At 41.8% G+C, this 19,088-nt stretch overlaps 1 protein-coding gene and 1 long non-coding RNA gene across 2 annotated transcripts; one reads left to right on the top strand and one right to left on the bottom strand.

Moving 5' to 3' along the window:
• Window positions 1-7,375: 7,375 nt before the first annotated feature.
• Window positions 7,376-10,824, bottom strand: mafba (MAF bZIP transcription factor Ba). Its single transcript, XM_034078292.2, has one exon. It carries the CDS (start codon window positions 10,529-10,531, stop codon window positions 9,479-9,481), a length of 1,053 nt encoding a protein of 350 aa, XP_033934183.1. The 5' UTR covers window positions 10,532-10,824; the 3' UTR covers window positions 7,376-9,478.
• A 3,120-nt stretch (window positions 10,825-13,944) lies between these two features.
• LOC117442288 (uncharacterized) lies at window positions 13,945-18,867 on the top strand. Its single transcript, XR_004551496.2, has 3 exons — window positions 13,945-14,215; window positions 15,033-15,109; window positions 16,569-18,867. It is a non-coding gene; the product is annotated as an uncharacterized lncRNA (long non-coding RNA).
• The last annotated feature ends 221 nt before the right edge of the window (window positions 18,868-19,088 follow it).

Raw genomic sequence — 19,088 nt, 5'->3', positions numbered from 1 at the left:
AAGTCTATTTTGCAGATGTAATATTTCAACCCAAATGTAATAGTTACTTTGCTTATTCTGCAACATTATTCAAATGAAAGTGCACTGGCCCAAAATGCCCAGAAGTTCTGTTGGGTTTGGGCCAGGCTGCAGATCCTGTTTAGATAGTACAATATGGTTGTATTATATTATTATGTTATTAGCACCTCTTGCTATTGCAGAGTCAGTGTTGTGCTCCTCAAATACATTTTTAGGAACAACACATCCAGGGGAATTTTTTTCTTTGATAACATTTTCCAAGGAGGATATGCATCATTCATGATCATTCAAGATTATTATGTTAGAAGTGATTAGAACATGCCTAACCCTCTTAGGGATTATTGGATTGAATTCATGCCAGAATATGTACCACACACAGGCACACCATTACCAGAATCCTTTAGTTTTTATGTAGCTTTTTTCTACTTGATTACATCCTATGAATGAATATAGAATGTAGTTTAATTTATTTTGTGCCCCCTTAATGTTCTTTGATGGGGGATGGGATGTCAGTGGGCCAAGAGGAAGGTTTCATGGCTTTGCCAAGGTATGCCCTCCTCCCTCTCTCTCATGTGGAGTAAGGCTCTATACTCGCTTGTAAATAGTGAGATAAGTGTGGTTTACCCGTAGCTAAGAGGTAAGGTGCACCCAGCACCGCCCTGACATGTCTGTGCCAGAGCCCAACAGGGGTGTAATTACCTGAGACTGGGTCAGCACTTTATCCTGGGTAAAAATACCTGCCTACTTATAGAAGGGCAATAGAGGGGGCAGCTCATGCAAGGGGAAGCCTGTCTTCACACATCCTCTGAGAGAACTGTTTCTCTATGTTAGGCAATGTTCTCGTATTTTCTTCACTACTGCTTTAGAAAAGACACTTAAATATCTGTAATGGGGTCTCCTAGACAAATCCTTTCCATCTTCTTTTTCTGATTTACATGTCTGCGACGGACTGACCCACAAAACACTTTAACACACGTCCAATATTCCACTCTCTGCAGCCGACATTCAGTCCAGTACCTTTCCGCACTCTGTATTCCCCTTCTCCGCCCCCTTTCACACCACATCTGTCTCTCTGCCCTCCGAGTCAAGGACAGAGAGGGCCAAGCAGACATGCAGAGGACAGCTCTGCACCAATCAGGAGACAGAGAAGGCTTGTGTCAATTAAATGGTATGTGCTTATGCCGCAAATCACAGACACATGTTCCCTTCTCCCCTCCCACCCTGTGGCTGTTGCCTCTCTTCTCCACCACCTAATGCAGCGTAATCATCCTCATTACCTAATGAGACCTTACTGTACACACACACTCTCTCCCTCTCGATCCTCCCCTTACACATGTGTATAAAAGGCGGCCACATCCTCACACAGAATGGTATAGTTATGCAATACACAACCATCTGAACCTCTACTACACTATCCAACAGAGGGTCTCTCATTGCCACAACACTGTAAAGCCTCTAATGCCACAGTAATACTATTGTAGTGTGTATTATCAACAGGACAGTGAGCACGGAATTAGGCAGGCAGCTGGGGAGGGGAGAACCCCCTCATTAGCTCCCTTCAATGTATCTACTTCTCCTAATCTCTTACAATAACATAATCTCTTTAAAAGTGCTGCAGCTTAAATCCAATCTGCCTAAAACCTGACACGTGATTGAGGTCAATCCTCAGTAAACTCCAAACTGTGGGGTCGTAATCACTCCATGCACAACCCCCACCCATCTGAGCTACAGTACAGTACGCAAGTATTACTTTTATGCTTTGCACTGGGCAGAGTGCTGCACAGACTTTACGTACAGTATTTATTTCACTGATTCAAACACTTATCTGAGTCAGACGAAGCCCTGCCTTCTGCCTGCGTGTGCCTCTGATCCCAGAGCAGTTTGTATCCTTTTCACAGCCTCTGTTCTATCCTACTCTGGTAGTAGAGCGCGGTTCTGCTCTTTTTATTTTTTGATGTTTTTCCATAGTGTCTCTTGCCTCCAAACCACTTACAGATGTTGGCAGCGGGGAGCGTTGTGGCAACTCCAAACGAGGAAATCTAAATAGAGATCAGGCTGTAAAAAATAAAAAAGAAGGCCAGGAGAAAGAGAAAACAAGGGGAAAGCTAGAGAGCAAATGCAAGAATGGGGTGAGCATTTGTGTGGAATTAGCAGAGAGGAAACAAATATATACTTTCTGTGCATGTAAGAACACTGATTTTATTTGAGGGCAACTTTTATTGTTTTGTCAGTAAAACTTGGGTTCTAACTCTTTATTTGGTTTTTCAATCCAGAGTTTCATCCTCTGATTAATTTCCCAAAGAACAAACAAATATAAGCAGACATACTTGTGAGATATCTGTGATCTTGAGAAGGAAAATAAAAGACACATCCTCTAACAGGAATAGATGTGCTTTTACAGTTAGGTTTCCCTTTTTTATTTTTTATTAAATAGCAGTCTACAGTTTATACGAATTACACCCACCAATTGTAATTTATCAAAGCAGTCTAGAAAGCAATTTTTTTTGTTTTGAACGCAGACTTGGCATGCCTCTTTGATAGTAGCTCTATGTTCCCTCCCTCCACCTGTTTTTCAGGAAGTAGCCTCTGGATCAGAGAGGAAATGTGTTGAAATGCCACAACCGGCTCCGAGCTGCGAGTCAGAGGTCACTACAGCTAATGCTTCTTATGTCCAGACACCTCCTAGGAAGAGAGAGTACAGCGAGAGAGAGGGAGGTGGCAGCGTGTTTGCAGTCATACCACTCCCTGAGCGGTGATTGTAAAGATGAGTGACCTGTCTCCCCCATCTCTCCTCTCCCCCCTCTTCTTCCTCTCTCCCCCTGCACTTTATTTATTAATGGATCCATTCAATTATTTACTTCACATCTTAGGGCGACAACAGGCCAGAGCACATTACACAGGGTGGAGATGATACAGCAGACAGCACTGCTCAGGTACTTGGTGGAGTTAATTGGCTGGTGGGATATACATCCAGCATGTAGTGGTGAATAGAACATGTATCTTTATAGTTAAGTATTAACCAAAAGCATTTGATTTGGAATTTCTTAATTTTATCTAATTTAATTAAAAAGACTCATTAATTTGATTAATCATTTAGTCTATTAAATGTCTGGAATGTTGTTGACTGAGCAGCCACATTTGTAGAGATATTATATGTTGATGATATGAAACACAACACTTTACCAAACTCCTTTTTTTGTTGTGCCAAACAAAAATGTTAGCTAATGTTTCTCTAAATTACTAGAATGATTGTACAACTAGAATCTACAAACAAGGCGCCTACATACTTAACATAAAATGCACTGTAATGTATTGAAATTCCAAAATGTATATAAAATAGTTATAATTAGATTCCCCTCTGCTCTAGTAGAATGCTACTTACACATTAATGCATCAGAAATGATAATCCAATAATATAATTGTTGCTACTTACTAAAAAAAGGTTTTTGCATTGTGTGTACTTTTACTATACTTAAATAATACTTAATAATCCATAATATGTTTCCTTAGGTGAATTTGCCTGCAATATAAGTGGCTGTACTGAATTGCTGCTTTAACTTATTTGGATTTTCAGTGACAGCCGGCAGTGCTTAAACAGCAGCAGGCGCCTTTGACATGTCCTGATGAAATACGGTCTGTATACCTTTAAAAGTGTGTAGGGTGGGGGGACATTATAACGTCCTGTTTGCAGTAGAGGTTGATGGTTCAAACGTATCATTGACCGCTCGGTGTCTGCTCTTATCTTATCCCCCTGCCCTTATCCCTGCAGTGGCCAGACATGGATCAATCCCACCCGGAATTGGGTTTCACATCCCGGAAGCAGAGATGTACACATGGGTCACTTTCATCGACTCTCTGCGGCCATGGCCATAGGTATCCATCATACAGACCATTGACTGGTTGTGACCATGAAGGTACAGATTCATCACGGAGAGAGGCTGCGGTGGACGAGGTCAGCGGAAAGCAGCGACTGCTTCTCGTCTTCAACCATGTGGAAATGGAGCCTTTTGAGATATTTTCAAAATGATGACGTAATTACAGTATAACATGCAGTTAGAAGAAAAAGTTACTGATGAGCAATTATGTGGACATTTATATTTTATGATATGGACAAATTTCCCAACTCAAAATGAAGTATGCAAAACAAAATATTAAATAACACATTTTAATCAAAGTACATGTAAGTGTGTCTTTTTGTTTATATGCATAATAGATTTTTGTCCGCCTGTTTAACTTTGCCAATCTGTGTTTTAGTCTAAGAATGATGGGATTGTTAGTTTGTAATTTTTTAAGATTGTGCGTCTGTTGGTGTATTTGTGTGTGTGTAACAGGCTGAGGATAAATAACGCAGTGATGTCGTCTTGATCTGAACTCCACGCTGGGCTGAGGATTGAAGGAGAGAAGATGAAGGGAAGGATGATGGAGAGCTGGATGAGGGAGAGATGAGGAAAAGAAGATGGTGAAGATTGATTTTCATTGACTTGGTTCCAGCACACTGACAACTGTGAGATTCCAATAACCAGCCTGAAACACGTGCATACACACTGCAGAGATATGGTGAATAGTTGGGAAATATTAGCAAATGTTTTCAACTGCGAAGGAGTCTGATAACAGAAAATAAAACCCAGACAGACACTTGAGACTAATTAGAAAAATATTTATTTCATCCCCTATTCTCATTGTGTTAGCATCACTAAGTGAACACTAACACCCACTACACACACTCCAAAAAAAACTCCCAGTGTGCGCGTGCGCATCTTGGGGAAAGCCTGCTTTAATTCCCCGGGAAATCATCGTGATTTAGAGTAACAGGGAAGTCACTTCCAATGAAAGTCAATGGGCCGCTAGTGTGGCAGTGGGCTTCACTGCTTGTGTGTGTGCATGTATGTGTATCTCGTGTGTGTGTGTGTGTGTGTGTGTGTGTGTGTGTGTGTGTGTGTGTGTGTGTGTGTGTGTGTGTGTGTGTGTGTGTGTGTGTGTGTGTGTGTGTGTGTGTGTGTGTGTGTGTGTGAACAATATAACTAATTGGAGTTTTATCTAAATGTAATTATATCAACACTATAACGCAGTAGGACTTTGAGCCGTATAGAAGCTGTTTGTTCATTTAAAATAACCATGAATAGAGGAAATGCAGTGGTATACGTACAAATCACCTTACACTCTTTAACAAATTATGCAAGATGTAATTGAGTGTTTCATAGTGTTTCAGGTCTGGATGTATAGAGCATGCAAGAAATGTTCACACACTTCAGAGGCTTTACAATACCTGCAGCAGGGCAGAGACTGATGCTCAGAGAGTTTACAAGCCGTTGACCTGCTGTAGCTGAGTGTATCTTGAAAACAACGTTGGGTCCAGAGCTGCTGTGCCGGGGCTCTTCTCATCACTGCTGCTGATGTGAGGAGCTGGAGGAGGAGGCTGGCAGAGCCGGCTGAATGCAGATAGGATCTCTGTGGGGGGGCGTGAATGTGCGATCGGAGACTAAAATCATTACAGCACGACTGGTCACTGTGTCCTTGGCTCTTCCGCTGAGCTGATGCTGATGCTTTCCTCTATTTCCCGCTCTGCCTCTTTTTCCCCTACTTTTTGTGTCCCTGTCTTTTTCTCCTACTTACAATGTATCCAGCATTACACATCATGAGCTTTAAATAACGATTTCTCACAAATGTTTTATATACTTCCTGTAGGTAAAAATTCGTCCAAAAGTTGTTCTTCCTGCAACGTTTAATTTTGCACCTCTAATTCATGAAAGTCAGCAATGACGGAATTTGTGTTAATGTGGTCAATATGTATTGATGTTTTAATCAGTTTGTCAATAAAAATTAGGTTTCAAATGTTTTAAGTGGTTGATATGAATCTATTTCTTTGAGAGTTTAATCATGATGGAGGCTTCAATTGAATTTGGACAGCTTTCTTTTTTACATTTGATAGAAATTATGGTTTGGTTATTTGTTCTTTTCTCTGGTATTTGCTTTCAGGCACTTTTTGCTCTGGGACTCCAGCTGAGTGTTGACATGTTTGTTTAGTTCAGAATTCTTGGAAGACAATAAGACACTGTACATAGTAGCCTACACAAAGCCCTGTTTCCTCTCCTGTGTGTTTGACTCACTCCTCACACTGCTGATAATATGTAGAAGGTCAAAAGAATCCCCTACAGCAAATACAAAAAAAGTAGGCCTAGTTTTTGTTATTTGGGGGTTATTATCATAACTGTAAATATAGTCCTTGTTCTCCTGGTTCACCCCAGCTGCACTCATGCCCCCAGGCTGCAATGGCTGTCCAGAGAGAGAAAGAGGGAGAGAGAAAGAGAGGGAGGTAAAATGTAAACTAGACTTGCCTTCCTTGGGTCTCATTGGTTGATTCTCTGCTTAGCGGTTTTGTCCTTGAGAATGTGCAGACACGGGGCAGATAATGTTCTGACACCAGTAACTCTAGACCGGGACCAGATCAACACTTACTCCCTCCTGCTTCTTCTACTTCTCTGCTTCTAATGTCATACTATACCGGATATGCAGATTGAAGAACGCCAGTGTTTATGTTTTGTGTTTAAATCACGAAGAAAATCTAATAGAAATGCATGGACTTATTATAACCTATATGTGTGGCATATGTGCATGCAAGCATAATTAAAACAGGATACAGACTCCTGCAAACGTGTTGACACGTGGCAATCATAAATTTCATTAACGTTAACCATAAACATCTCTCCGCAGGCGCGCTCGAGGGGATTATTTTGAAGCTGAGGTCTGGCTCCGCGCATCACGAGACAGGGTTGGACTTTGTGAATTTAGACATATTGTGAAACAACCAGTCAGATTTAACCTTTTAGTTAATTCAAAGCCATGCACGACTAACCCATCAAATTATTGCACCACTTAATGTAAATCGGAGGTTTTCATCTTTTCTCCGGTATGTTGCAAGGTCAAATATCTCCTTTTACCGTGCGCTCTTGTAACGGCGGGGTTTCTGCAGAAGTCAGCATGCCAGCAGAGGCCAGCAGCATGTATAGGAATCTCCCTGCAGCGCCACATAAACGGCCAGACCCGGTGATCTAATCACAGGAGACCAGTGGGCTGTGGTCCAAAAATGTCCACATCATCCTCTAATATGAAAATAAAGTAAAGGCCAAGGACAGGATATAAAGGTCAGTGAAAATAAGTTCTTAAAAGATAAAACAATGTTCCTGTCGCTCTGGCTTTAATTTAGTATTTTTTGCAGAAAGTGAGTGTTGCTCTGGCGCTACTTTCACTGCAGTGTGTGCTTTCTGATAACTTGTAAAATGCTGTTAATGCGACTCTAATCTTGTAATCATATCGCAAATCTTTTCAATAGCAGTAGCAAAAAAAGTCTGAGAGGTAATTATTGCCATTTCAATGACTTTAATAAGCAAAATAGGAAACAATTTCTTCCAAAAACAACCGAAAATAACACAAAACAGAAACCAGCCTGAATGGAACAGTTCAAATGTAAGTGTTTAACTATTATTTATACAAACAGGATTGAAAATTGATCCCCATCATCGCAAAGTACATGGAATAGGTGAAAACAAAACAACAACCCGCTGCTGCAGTTTCAATTCGATTTCAACACAGTTGAATCAGTAACAAACCAAAGATTGTTAAATGCATGACTTTTCAACAATAGTTTCAAATGCAAGCACCATGCTTATTCGATATGATCTGACAGTTTGTTAATTTAAATCATTAAAATAAAAACTTTAACTATGCATCTGGCCAGCAGAACCAGAATCATCAAATAATAATAAAACAGACATAAAACATTATTACATAACATAGACATTGTTTTCATTTTGAGAATTTGCACAACCTGAATCCCCTTTTTAACTGACCGGCAGGAAAAAAATCAGGAAAACATAGAATATTAATAGTTAAACTTTGTTTAAAAAAATGCTCGCGCTATCTAAATATTAACTCTACAAAAAACCCCTGACAAGTTGTTTTTTCTTAATATTTTTACAAATATAAATCATCAATATTAGGCCGAGTGATAAAATGCTACAGGTGGCCGCCAATCGGAATGAGAGGTTGTGTTGGGTTTGATGTGGTTCGTTAAAGAGTTAATAGGAAAGGCAGAACAGCACTTTTCTGAATTAGTGGCACAACAACCACGATGAATTACAATGAGAGAGCATCAACCCACTTTGTATGTGCTAAACAGTATGTAGAAAACTTGTAACCTCGCCTTTATGCGCCTATTCTGTGCAATCTGGGTCCAATAATATTGTGACCACACGTTTGTCTCCCCAGCCTCGCAGAACATGTTTCCAAATATTACTTTTAAACTTTGCACGTAGGCCTGAGTTGAATCAAACACGATATAATATCATAGTATGTCTTCCTGGAGGGAGGTCCGCACAAACTTCAAAATGAAAACTGGCAAATCATCATCTAAAAGTGCACTTGACACACAGATGTTGTTGTATTTAAATGCCACATAAGGAAATGCACTCCTCTCAATCAATACCCCAAATTATGAAAAACAAAATCATAAAAAATAAATGAAATAAAAACACAAAGAAAGAAAGAAGTTCAAACCAGCCTCCTCAATCTTGTTGTGCAGTTGTTGCGGTTGCATAATATTTACAAGCCCAAAGAAACCCACACCATGATACTGCACCGGCAGTCCTGCTGTTCTGTCCCCGCTGCATTTCTCTAAACCCCCCACATATGGAGAAGCGCAGATCAAAAACATGCTCTTAATATACACGAGAAGATGAAAGTACAAAATAGAAATTATTACCGTACATGTCCAGCATGCAGGATTAATATTTAATGCAGATTTTTTGTTTCAATATATATTCGAATATAACCAAGCAGGCAATAAATCAATGAGATGTTGCATAAAATGTCACCTCGTGACGGGCTAGTAGACAGAAGTTAAATTTGCATAAAGTGGAGTCTTGCTTTTGGAGATTCTCTCAGATTACGGGCCCACTTGTCGAATGTGAGTCTCGTGTGTGTTGCAGGCTGCGAGGCCAGGCCTGCTTGTTGTTTCATAACAATGTCATCATTTTTGGAGAACAAAATTAGGAGACAACGGCCTCGACGCCACCCCACACTATTTACAGATTATTTCAAAGCTGTAGCCTCAAAGGAGGGAAAGAAATGTTCATCAGCCGATCCTCTTCTTTGAAGAAGAAAAAAAGTCTCTTCACTACAAGCAACTAATCTACAAAGATGCTGCGACTGATCAGACACTCTACGTTGCTCTTTGTATCTCAGTTGTGGATGGAGAGATGATTATATATGAGAATACTATTCGATGGATTATTCTTCTAATATGAATATAATTGTTACTGTTATTAGTATAATCATAAACAGTATGGGAGGTGTGGACTATTTTTCGTTTGTTCAGCCAGTCAGTCTTTTGTGGAGAAAGGAACGTTGGGTATGGAGGGGAAAGTTTGTTGTGAGGGGGTTCACAAGAAAAGGCTATGACAACTCACATGAAAAACTCTGGAGATGACGGGGTGTCACTGGTGGAGCCAGCCTTGCGAAACCCGTTATTGGCCCCTGACCCCGAGAGTTTCTCGCACTTGAGCTTGTAGGCGTCCCTCTCCCTCGCCAGCCGGCCGATCTCTGCCTTCAGCTGCTCCACCTGGTCGATCAGCTGGGTCTTCTCGATCTCCAGCACGTGCTTCTGCTGCACCCGCTTGTACCTGCAGGACTGAGCGTAGCCCCGGTTCTTCAGGGTCCTCCGCTTCTGCTTCAGGCGGATGACCTCGTCCTTGGTGAAGCCCCGTAGGTGTCTGTTGAGCTCCCTCACCGACATGGACACCAGCTGATCGTCGGAGAAGCGGTCCTCCACGTTGAGCCCGGAGCCGTGATGCCCCCCAGACTGGCTGAGGTGGCCGTGCGAATGGTGGTGATGGTGGTGGCGGTGGTGATGGAGCGACTGGAGGGAGTCTGGGGACTCCGGGGACGGGCTGTCGGGGTCCTGGTTGTGGTGAAGGTGATGCTGGCTGTGTGGGTGGCTGTGTCCGCCCGGGTGCCCGGACAGTTCATCGGTGTGGTGCGGGATGCCCCCCGGGCCATACTGGTGATGTTGCTGCTGGCCGTGGTGACTGTGGTGGTGATGCGGGCCCCTGTAACCCTCGAAGCCGCCTTGCTGCTGCAGCTGCTGTTGGACATGCGGAGGCGGAGGGTGGCCGATCAGGGCCTCCACCGCGTCCTCCGGGGTCAGGCTGAGGGTCTGTGGGTCTATCTGCTGTTGGTACCCGCTGTTCGGCATCCAGTACAGCTCCTCTAGGTGGCTCTTCTGCTCTGTGGGGCTGAAGCTGGGCGAGGAGGGCACCGAGCTGCAGGGTGTACTGATGGGGGTGGACGATACCGAGCCTTGCGGTTGGAGACGGGTACACTGGCGAACCCCGTTGCGATCCAGCCCGGCCAGACCTTCCTTCTTCACGTCAAACTTCATCAGGTCAAAATCGTTGACATATTCCAGAGCCAGAGGGCTGCTGGGTAGCTCCGGGCCCATGCTCATCTCTGTACTCATGCTGCGACTCTTTTGCAGATTTGCAAAGGAATTTGCGAGCGTGACCAAAACAGATTTTTTTTCAGCGCCTCTTCTTTCCTTTCTTGTTTCATGCAATAGTTCGTCTGGGTCCTCCACCGCTGCGCACAGACTGAAAAACCGTGCGATCGGTGGAAAAAAGGGAAAATGAAAGAAAAAAAGTAGTGGAGGAAAACTTTCACACTAATGCTCTGCACACGGTTTGCGTCATATAGCCTACTTCTGTTGGGATAATCTGGCAGAGAGACCAGACGAGAGGTAGAAAGCAATGCGTCTCAGGGCAAAAGTAATACCTCAGTCCCTTCAGTAGAAGTGTAATAAAACAAGAAAAAAAGATAAATAATAATAATAAAGGAAATACCACTGTTCGCTGATACGGGCACCAGTCCTCGTAGCGACTTCTTGGTTGTTAGTCCTTTTTTTTCGCCAGGAAAAAATATTAGGAGCAAATAGGCAGAGTAAATAGGGCGTCTGATTTTCGCTGAGAAGCAGCTTTTCCAGCTCTGCACCGCAGAGATTTCAAGGCTCGCCTCTCACTTGCTCCCACTCAGTGGTATCCAGCAGACTGCGCTTGGAGGCAGCCTGCGCTTTATCCTTATAGCGCACCGTGACGTCGTGCTGAAAGGCTGGATCTGTAGCGCGCAGCTCTCCAATGGGAGCAGGACTCTGCGCTGAAATAGAGGAAGAGGAGGAGGAGGAAAAGAGGGGAGATGAGGGCGCACAATATAGTCTTGACAACTGCAGACAGTCAGCTGACCGACTTCCCTAAAAGCAGAAGGTGGGAGGAGAGGGAGAGAGAAATACCTTCACTTCATGGACACGACTCCGGTGTAACGCACCTCTCCCTGTCTTATCTTGTGACAGTTTCAGATCTCAGTGAGAGCTATGTAAAAGATAAACAGGCTAAACTGCTGTTTGATATGAACATTATCTAATAGCACATGTTACGAAACTCGCTTAGAAAACATACGCTTTAAACTTAAAACCTTGACAGTTTGTATAACAATTGGTAATATGGACAATCCTGGCATTCTGGTGATAACAATTCTACCAATTGTTTGCAAACACATATTGACTTCTATCATTTTCCAGAAGAACATGTTTCTTAAAGAAACAAAAGACGATGCACATAATTCCCTTGATTTTGCCAGAATGTTATTTTCAATGAAACAGCTCGAAACAGCAGAAAAACAGAAACAGTGCTTTCTTTTACTTATTACAACGTATTTGTGTACAAGTGTACTTGTTATTTCACAAATGATCACACCATAAGTTAGACTTTGCTAGAAGATGCCAGAAGATAAGGTTGAGGTGCAGGTCACCAATTGTAACAGTTTTGAAAAGTTAAAATCTTGAACTTTCTTAACAACAAGGACACACACGTTGTGTTACTCCCCTCTCTTAAAGTTGCAATCACAAACACATTGTCTTTCAGTCAGATTTTGAAGCTTAGACTTTATTAAAGCTCTAAATAAAACATCAACATAGCACTTTACAATTGTTGGCATTTGATATGTCAATATTGACTGTATTGTGTGTACCTTCCAGTTCTAAACTTCATAGATGTTTTAAATAATCCAGGCTACGATGGGACCACAGCACTCTGTGTGTATTTGTATAACCCTGTGTTACAATCATTTTGGGTTAAGTGTATTTTTTTCTAGTGAAAGCAAAGTTGACTTTGTTCAGAGCCTGTTATTACTCCCGGATTCCCACATCAGGCTCCTCTTGGCTCGGACACTTTATTTTACACCGTGCAGCATCACAACAGGGGATCAGCAGAAAACAGGCTCAAGGCTGCCCCTGCGTGGGCAACACATGAACCGATGCTGCTGCTGACAAATATTTATTTTATTCTGCTCCTATTTCTTCTCTGCATTAATTGCTCATTTTAAAGGTCAGACCCGGCAATTATGACTGACAACATTTAATTTATGTCATTTGAGTTTCATAAATACGTATTGTCCCTTTGTTATTAATCTTGTTGACAGTCTAACAAGTAGTTAAGCCGAAATAGGAACATATGCTCAAGGATGTGCGCGTTATTATAGATTTGATTTGTATTTTAATAGCCGGACAAAAAAAGTAGTGTGGGCAATTGTCTCGCTTCCTTGCAAAAAGAAACTGCTTGTAAATGAGTCAATTTGAAGGATCGATTGGATTATCATTTCGTTTCCACCTCATATCCACGGTTGAGTACAGCCGCGACCAGAGCGTATTGATCAGGCTGGATGTAAGAGGAGGCTGCCAAAGATGAGATCCGATAATGAAGGGCTTATTTGTTTGGTTTAAATCCTTAATCAGTTGGAGTTGTGCATCAGTAATGAACTCCGAATACAGACATCACATTCCTATGCTCGCTAATTTATCATAAAAGTATTTAATTTAAAGGATATTTTTGCTTAGAAAAAAGTTCGACTTAAAACATACACAGCTATGAATTAAGAGATGGGTTCAAAATAAATGAAATCATAAAATTACATTCTTTAGTAATGTTAAAGACAATATTAACATTTACCTGAAGCATAAATGAGAGACTTGAAGAAACGAATTATTACTTACCCAAATGTCATCGTTAATTATTATTAATGATAGTAGCGTTATTGTTGTTATTATTGCCATTATTACATTTAGTTTACATTATGTTTTAAGATTTTGGATTAATCTTAAAATATACAAAATGTGTAATTCTCTTTAAAGTTAACACAAGTGCACTTTATTGCAACCCTGAATATTTTTGTTTTCCCCTTTTGATTTTTATCAAGAGAGGATTCATACTGAACCTTTCTAACATCTTATTACCTAGTCACTACTTCTTATTTTTCAGCCTCAAAGCGCCTGGATATCACCACATACTGCTGCACTTAAATACAAATTGAATCCAATTTAACTGCACAATCAAAAGCGTGCAGGTAGCATTCAAGTGAGTCATCCTCTTTTTAATTCCCTTTAACTGCAGGCGAGCTTCTCAATTCTCAGCTCCAACTTCAGAAGTGCCCTGAGCGAGTCGTGCCGAGCCGAGCCTAGCTGCTCTAAAACCCCTTCCTAGCGAGGCCGACCCCACGGCAGCCCCATTAGGTCGTAATGCGCTCTAATATAGCCCGAGTCCACCGCCTAATAGATCCAGGCAGGCCTGCCGGCGGCTCTCCCCTTCGGTGCTAACGGGCTGTAATGGAGAGACGAGATGTAAAAAAGCGTCCATGTCAGCAGCATATTGGTGGTTAATGATCTATTAAGTGATCCGTGTGCTTATGGACAGCGAAAAAAGTGTTGATGCTTGCTTATTCGCCCCTAATGAGAGTCCCATCCTACGGATTTTAGGAATGAATAACAGAAATTAAATCACCTTTATAATGATACTTTAACAGTTGACGCATGGAGGCTGCAGTGGCTGCAGAGCTTCCCACAGCTCACATCTCACACCTGCAACAGGCCCGCTGCTTTCACAGGAGGCCCATGGTGCTGTCTATAGGAAGAGACATGATGCCCATCACTAATATGGATCTGTATTCTTCTCCAGGACCGATCTGTGCATGTGAAAGCCTGGATGCATTGCCAAGATCGCTTGGATCTGTGGATGCTCAAACTTCGTCTGTATAGGAGGATGCAGGGACAATGAGGAATACTTTTTTACAGTCAGAAGCAGACTCTGTGTCTAACTCTGAGGTAAACAGTTGTTTTTATTTGCTCTTTTGACCGCTTGGCGTGCGTAATGATTAACTCTGTCTCTAATGGTCCCCCCGACCATTCCTGGAAATGTTACAAAACAAAACGGAGAGTATCCGATTTGGAAAGCCCCCTGACAGGGAGAGTGAGGGATGGAGATGGAGAGACGGTGCATTCGGAAGTGTTGCTTTGATGAGCTTTGACGCAGGAGGGGAGAAAGAGAAGCGCAGAGCTCGTGCAGCCACAGCTTCAACGCCAAACGTTTTACCCGTAACCGCTTTCATTATGCAGCAACGACAGACTTTAAAATGTATTTTAGGTTTTAATTTGGAGAAGTTATAAAATGTAAATGTAAACGTTCAGTTTTCCTCTATATGCGATTTACAGCTTCCTTATGATCAATGTTATTTTTTTAACAAAAACCACCGAAAACTATCGAAAACTGTCACGATGCCAATTCGCAATTATTTAAAATTGCAGTGGAGTGTATATGTTCACTTACAAACTCAAATGTTAGACCTACAACTTATTAAAAACATATTTGTAATACTTTAACTGTATTATTCAGTTTCACACCCTGAATCCAGTGTAAACAGGTGGCTCCATTAATGAACTTACTTTGTGTTTTTGCAAGAGATAATGATACCAGTGGTTATGCGCAAACACAATCCTTCACGTGATTTATATTTATTTTTCTATTGCATCACTAATTTAATGTCTTCCATTTACAGTTACTCTGGCATTCTTGTTTACTTCAGACTAATCGATTATCTCTGTGAAAACATGTATTATTAAGACGTGTCGTCTGTGTAAACAGGCAGAGGCCAGCCACTGCAGAAAGCTCACATCCCCATCAGCGATAATTGACTGAGGAGTCTTTCAGGAAAACAAGAGGTGAGATAAGTGCAAAAACTGGCAATCTCATTAATATGAAAAAGTATCGATTTAACAGTGAACATTAATTGTTTATCTGTCTACAAAATCACTGTCTGCAAGCTGTCTGCCTCGGTCTTCTTTTGAAAAACATAATTCTTCACCGGTGTTATCAGAGGAGGAACACACTCACTATTTACTCGGTGAGAAGGTAGTTGTGTTTGCAGGGGAAATTAGATCATTTCTTGTGACAGGGCGCCTCTGGTGGCGCATTTACTCATTGCTAATAGTTTGACGTCATGCAGTCTTTTTTTACACTTTCTCCATTTAGACTGCTCCAACTTCAGAACTCAGTCTTTTTTTAAATGACAGAGAGGATATACAAATGTGATGTTGAGGCCAAGGCATAATTGTAGGCCTTTTCTGAGATTAGATGTCTCTGATTGACATGTTGTAAATATAACAACAAATAAATGTCAGTACGCACAGTACTGGCTTAAACCCAAAAGAAAAAACAATAAATCTGCCTTTTGCTGTGGTCATTTCATTAATGTAAATTGCAATGGTATGTACAATAGTTTGGCTTCCTTCCAGCTGGCTCTTTGCTGAGGTTTATGTATAACATTGGGTCTAATCATAGACTGGGGCTGTGTAACCACAAAATGTAGGCGACACCACAAGAACCAAATATCAGAGTGCAAGCATAACATAATTAAAGCCCATATTCTCTGGTCGTAACCACAATTGACATCTGTATTTTTGGGCCAATAACTGGCTACTGTAACTCAGAAACACAACTTAACTCATGATGTATTAAACATACATAATTATGATAATGTATTTTTATGAGGAGAACCTGTTTCTTGTAAATATAGTTGGCATATGCCTTAGGTTGCCCATACAATTGTCTCCATTCTTTATGTTTTATTTTTGCTTTGCACAGAATCAGTGTTTTCTCTTAAACTCTGTCGGGGATTAACATGTCAGTGTTAAGGAGCGTCCTTTGTTCATGGCCCTCTCTAATAGTCTGCATATTGAGCTGTCAGACAATATCTCTGGCTCATATTAAACTCCCAGTTCATATATTATTCTGGAAAATGCACGTCATATATAATGGAGTACAAAGAACACCAGTGTGTTATTAAGCTATAAGAGTCAAGAAAAGGTTTTAATAGGCCTCAAATGGCTCTGTGTAATATCTGAGAAGACTTTTTATTTTCCTGTAAGTGTTTAACATTTAAATGTTTATGCTAAATGTTTAGCATAGACATGTTCCCTAACTCTTCAACAGCGAGAAAAACTAACTGACCCGAGGTCAGTTTCATGCCAGTGTACAAGTGTGTGGGCGTGATTGATCTGGAGGTGGGTGGGTGCTGCAGCAGCATTTTTAGAATAAAAGACAGCATTTTTTCCTCAGACATTGTCTCTGCCTCAGTGTCCTCCTCACCCATTCCTCACCTCTTACTTTTTCTCTCCTCAGGATGACCGTGATGCTCCTACCCAACACTGTCCCTGCACACTAACATCTGGACCTGTTGTCTTTCACTGTGGATCAGAAGACGCAGCTTTTATCAAACATCTCTACTCTCCTCTCTTCCTATCCCCTTTTATTCTTCCTCTCTCATCCCCTGTCCACCCTCCCTCGCTGGGTGACCTTCTTGCCTCCTGGCTCTCTCACCCCTCTCCTCTGGCCGTGGCCCTGCCCACCCTGGGTCATTTATCATGGACCAGGAGGGGAGCCCCTGGGCCTGCAGGCCCCTGTCAGCCCCTGCAATCGCCTCTTTGTGGCTCATAGCAAACAAGTGTCGGATCAGCAAAAGTCTATTAAAGCCTGGTGGGCCTTTCTCAGCCAATTGGGTTCGGGTCACTGAGCTGCTCTCCTCGCTGCTCCGAGAGCTCTTTGTGTCGCCGCCGTTCGCTGACACAGATCCCCACAAGATTAATGATTTTTAGCAGCCATTTGGGTCTCATTCGCAGGGTCCTTCTCTCTTTCTTTCTCTTTGCTCCTTTTTCTCTTTTATCCAACCATTCTGTCCTCTTTCTTATTTAACCTATTTCTTCTTTTCCTCTACCTCCTGATTTCTTGCTTTACGCGCTCTGGTTTACTCTCTGCTCCTCCCTTTAGCTGTTACTTCAATCAATGTGGAATGTTTCTATCTTCACTTTGTAAGGTCATTATCCATAATAGTTTGCATTTGATATTTCCCCCTTAATAATACAATCATTGTCTCCGCAGTAGAGATGTTATGATACAAAGGAAATACTCAGTTGTTTGTTTCAGAGTGAAGGGCTCCAGCCTGATAAATCCAGATGATGTTAAGAAACCCGAGCATCCACATTACAAGCCTGGCAGGCTTCCCTGCAGTGTGCCTCAGGAGGCTCAGAGTAATTTGAAATCTTCGAGCCACTTTCACGACTTCCATGTTGCCATGTTCTCAGTGTTGTTTCCAGTAATTACTGCAGGTTAAGTGCACGTCCCGGAGCCCAGTGGAGGCAGCTCTATCCCTCACCTGGGACATGACTCAGCACAGCTCAGGTCATCCGGCCATTTCCCTGACCACTGGACCACACCCCAACCTACTCTAAACCCACAGGACAAGCACTGTTTACGAAGGACTCATGTTCACTTACATCACGTAATGTATAGTTGTTTTACTTACTGGCTGGATGCTTTTCAGACGCAGTCTCGCTCTGACTCATTCATTAATTTCCAAGTTTATAAACACTCTTTATTTGAAAGATGTGCCATTTAAGAAGATTTTACGAAAATACACATCCATTGTCCTGTCTCTCAAAACCCTTTCCTTGTATATGCTTGGGGCTGTAGTGGCATAAGAAGTATCTTCCTTTCCCTGAAGATATCCTAACACAAGATTCAGTAAATCTATCAAATTATTTGCAAAAAAAATACATGCAAATGTTAAGGCAAAGATCATTTCAAGCTTCAAACAAAACAATCGCAAGTCTTCCAAGAGTACACTAACTTAAGTACAACATTACCTCTTTGTTTTACTTACTCTGTGGGGAAATAAAAGGGGTACTTTTGTACTGGCAATAACTTAAGAAAATACCAGCTTGATTTGAGTAATTAAAACCTCATTATCTTCAGCTCAATTTAAAAAAGAGGACTTTAGATTTTCCCTCTGATCACTTAAATTGGAGGCACATGTTCACATCCTATGTGGACAGGTTGAAGGATTACAGCAACTTTCCCCCTGTTTTCATCAACAAGGAGATGGACTTGAAGTAATTTCAGCAAAGATTTTTTCTTGATGTAATTTAAGCTCTAAGATAAGAGATTGATCTGTCTTTAATATAACTCAAAAAATGTACTGTATACTTCATAGTCTTACACTCTGTCGTTAATGTTACATGCTCACGGGATCTGATTCAGAATATTCAATGTTGAAGTGTGTGGGGCAGCAGTGAAAGAAACTATATGTAAAGGTCTTATATTCCTCCTGTGTGTTAGTGAAGCTGTCAGAGAGGCTGCTGGATGGTCAGCGTCTGCTTCCACCTAGCGCTCTCCCTGTGTGTTTACAGCATGTCTCTTTTAGGACTGAATGGATGAACCCAGCCCGCTGCCATGTCCATCCACCTGCCCTGGTTGCTTTCTGATTAATCTTCTCTGTGTGTGTGTCTGTGAGAATGTGTGTGTGTGTGTTTGTTTGTATGTGCGCCTGTGTGTAAATGGTTATAGATTGGGCGACACCACCACACTGGCAGTCTGAATCATTACTCACAAAGATAGGGAGAGACCCAGGGCCGAGGAACCCCTAACATCCTCCTCCTTCCTACACACACACACACACACACACACACACACACACACACACACACACACACACACACACACACACACACACACACACACACACACACACACACACACACACACACACACACACACACACACACACACACACACACACCACACACACACACACACACACACACACACACACACACACACACACACACACACACACACACACACACA

This window comes from Pseudochaenichthys georgianus, unplaced genomic scaffold (genome assembly GCF_902827115.2).
Source record: "Pseudochaenichthys georgianus unplaced genomic scaffold, fPseGeo1.2 scaffold_407_arrow_ctg1, whole genome shotgun sequence".
NCBI lineage: Eukaryota > Metazoa > Chordata > Actinopteri > Perciformes > Channichthyidae > Pseudochaenichthys > Pseudochaenichthys georgianus.
Note: the sequence above shows the minus strand (reverse complement) of the source record. Positions and strands in the feature narration are given on the sequence as shown.